The 2,961-nt window shown below is 48.8% G+C and overlaps 1 protein-coding gene across 11 annotated transcripts in view; it reads right to left on the minus strand.

The window, feature by feature from the left end:
* Window positions 1-292: 292 nt before the first annotated feature.
* magi2a (membrane associated guanylate kinase, WW and PDZ domain containing 2a) overlaps window positions 293-2,961 on the minus strand; it is a 332,668-nt gene continuing 329,999 nt past the window's right edge. For 8 of the 11 annotated variants that reach the window (XM_036210186.1, XM_024291335.2, XM_024291329.2 and 5 more), the window contains one exon: window positions 293-1,932. In XM_036210186.1, coding sequence (XP_036066079.1) covers window positions 1,310-1,932 — 623 coding nt within the window. In that variant the 3' untranslated portion in view covers window positions 293-1,309. The remainder of the gene's footprint in view (window positions 1,933-2,961) is intronic. The other 3 variants (XM_024291351.2, XM_024291380.2, XR_002921266.2) reach the window with 3 other exon arrangements.

The raw sequence follows: 2,961 nt of genomic DNA on the forward strand, positions 1-2,961 counted from the left end.
CCATAAAATAGTTATTGAGGGTTGGATTGATTCAGATGGAGCACTACTGAAGGCCTAGGTGTGAAATGCACGGCCCGCCACTGCTAAATACTCTGTAGTTTGTGGAGGTAACGTTCAAATCAGAGAATAAAACTAAGAAAAAAAATGAGTTTCTATTTTTATTGTTTCATGACTGAAAGCTGCAGGAAAGTTGAGTAGTTTTGTCAGAAGTTTGGCATGGATTTATGCATGTTTAACATCTCAGTGCAGAAAGATAAAATAAAAAAAATAAAAAAGAGAATGATCATCATCATCAATTCACAGGGGGACGTTTATTCAGGTCGCACACGTCCAGCTGAAAGTCCCACTGATAAAAAAATCATTTTTTTTTGTGTTTTTAACATGTTCTTCTGGCATTTATTATGAAAGTTAAGCTTTAAAATGGATTTCTGAGTATTTATTTATTCAAATAGTTGTGAAGCAGAAGCAGATGCAGAAATGCCGTTTAAAAAAAAGCATATTGGTGATGTAGAAGATTCGTTGGGCGGGGCCACAAGCTCCCTGCTAAAGCCCCACCCACAACTCAGAGGTGAATTTCTACTAAAACTTCTGCTATGTCCAAAACGACACAAAAACCAAACAATTTTAGGACAAATCAAAAGTTGATCAGAGTGGGACTTTTTGATCTAGACTGTGGCGACGCCCCCTTTTGGAGAAGTTCTTCCAGCAGAAACTTCAAAAATCCTCATGATGGTCCAGATGTGGGTGAAGTAGCAGCTGAAACATTAAAAACCAGATTCTGTCAGACTAAGGCACTCTGCGCCTCCATCCGCTCCTCCTCCTCTCAGCGTCCAGCTGGACGCCGCCGTCAAACAAAAATAACAAAAAGGAGAAAAATGGAAGCCAAAACAGTCGTCTGTTCCGCTCCACCTCCCGTCCCGTAAAGGTCTTTAGAGTGAATCTATTTACAAAAGAAGCTCCCGCATATTCAATAAATCTCTAGATCACCTGATGGACCACAGTCGGTTAAGGCTCTGCTGATGAGTGGATCTCACCTCTGCTGTCGCTCTGGTTAAAAACATCCCGCGTCATAAAATAGACTCCGCTCTGAACTGTACATATGAAACAAATCCCGTCCGGCCGCCGCGCCGGAGCCGCTCGTCGTCTCCTGACGGTGGAAGAGTTCTTAAGGTGGTGGGTGTACGTTTGTCTTAGAATAATTTAAGATACGCTTCTATAAATAAAAGTTTGTCCCGCCCGCTCGTCCGTCTGCAGGATGGGGGTGAGAGAGTGGTGGTTGGGTCCAGATGTGGGGGGTGGTTCTGTTCCGTTATCTGCTGAGCGTGGACGTGCCGGCGCGCAGCGTGCTGGGCAGCTTGTCGGATCCGGGGATCTTCCAGGGCCCGGGGGAGACGGCGCTCTTCCTCCCCGCTGCTGCGCCGCTCTTGTTGGCGGCGTCCGGCTTGCCCTGCTTCCGGCCGCTCCAGCGCTCCGCCTCGTCCCTGCCGGTGCCGTTGGGGTGCGGGAGCCCGGAGCCGCTGGGGGAGTGGGCGGAGTCTCTGCTGTCGGCGGCGCTCCTCTCCTTGGACCTTCCTCTGCCGCTCCTGGAAGGTTTGGGCTCCTCCCGGGCTCCCTCTCCGTCGGTAGCGGGCTGCGTCCTGGGACCCTTTTGGGTGGACCGGCCACCCTCGCCGTGGGCTCTGCTGCTCCCCCCTCTCCTGCCCTGACCAATGGGCTCTCGGTTTAGCAGCTCGGCTTTCTGGGGGCTCCTGGCACGCTCCGTCCTGCCGTCTCGTGCCGCGATGTCCCGACTCAGGTCCGGAGGTGGCAGATGAGGAGGTTCTGAGACCAGATGAGATGAAGGCGATGGCATAGAGAGGCTGTCGATTATGGGGGCTACTTCCTGCAGGCTTGGGGAGGCTGAAGGGCGAGCGTCCCATGGGGCTGCACTGTCTGCAACAGAAACCAGCTCAGTGAGGCGAGGAGGTGAACGCCGCCGAACCATCATCACCACAGCAACCAATCCTGTCTAAGCAGCATCATTAAGCTGAACTAGAACCTTAGAGTTCACTGATTGGATGGCTTTCCTAACAGGGCGGAGTTTCAGCCGGAGTGATGACTGTTGAGAGATTCTATAACGCGCATTTCACCCACTGTGTTCACACTAGGCGACCAGGGAGGGGCTTCTTCTTATTATTATTCTTGTCTAATGTTTACTAGCTCATGTCTGCCCCCTACTGTTCAAAGAGGTTTGGTGCGGAATGTTAAAATTTCTCAAATCTTGCTCCAAACTTCACATCTCTCTAAAGAGAATTGAAAGGGACGTCATCTACCAAATCGGAGTTCCTGATTGGTCAAAGTGTATTTAATGGCCGCCTGTTTTGTAGGTAGAGCCCGCAAATGGTCGGAGAAACTTGCTAAGCGTGAACGCAAGAGTTTTGAACAAGGAAGCCCGGAACGTGCATTTACATTAATTTTTCATCAGAAGTGGAAGCTTGAAGCCGCGCTTTCGAGGGCGGCGTCACGTGCAACGGGACAAATAAGTATTTGAACCCCCTGTGATTTTGTAAGTTCCCCAACTTAGAAATCATGGAGGAATCTGACATTTTCATTTTAGGCCCACTGTGAGAATCATAATCTAATAATATTAGTTTTCTCAGGGGTTCAACTACTTATTTGCAGCAATAGCACACCATGAAATTATTTAAAATAATGCATTTTTTACATATGTCTCTCCCACTGGACCTAAGATGAAGATTTCAGAGTCTAGTGACAGAACTTGCAGTAAACATACCAAACTGTACTTTTTTTGGGAATGCTTTTGGTACGGAAGTTAAAGGTCGACAGAAGGAAATGATGAAGCGCCGCTGAGGGGGGTTTGACCTCTCTAACAAAGGAGAAAAGGTGATGAGGGAGTGACAGCGTTGTGTCACAAACAGATCCCGCCTCCCAGGCTGACTTCAAACACTGCCGTCCCTTTTT

This window comes from Oryzias melastigma, linkage group LG23 (assembly GCF_002922805.2).
Source record: "Oryzias melastigma strain HK-1 linkage group LG23, ASM292280v2, whole genome shotgun sequence".
NCBI lineage: Eukaryota > Metazoa > Chordata > Actinopteri > Beloniformes > Adrianichthyidae > Oryzias > Oryzias melastigma.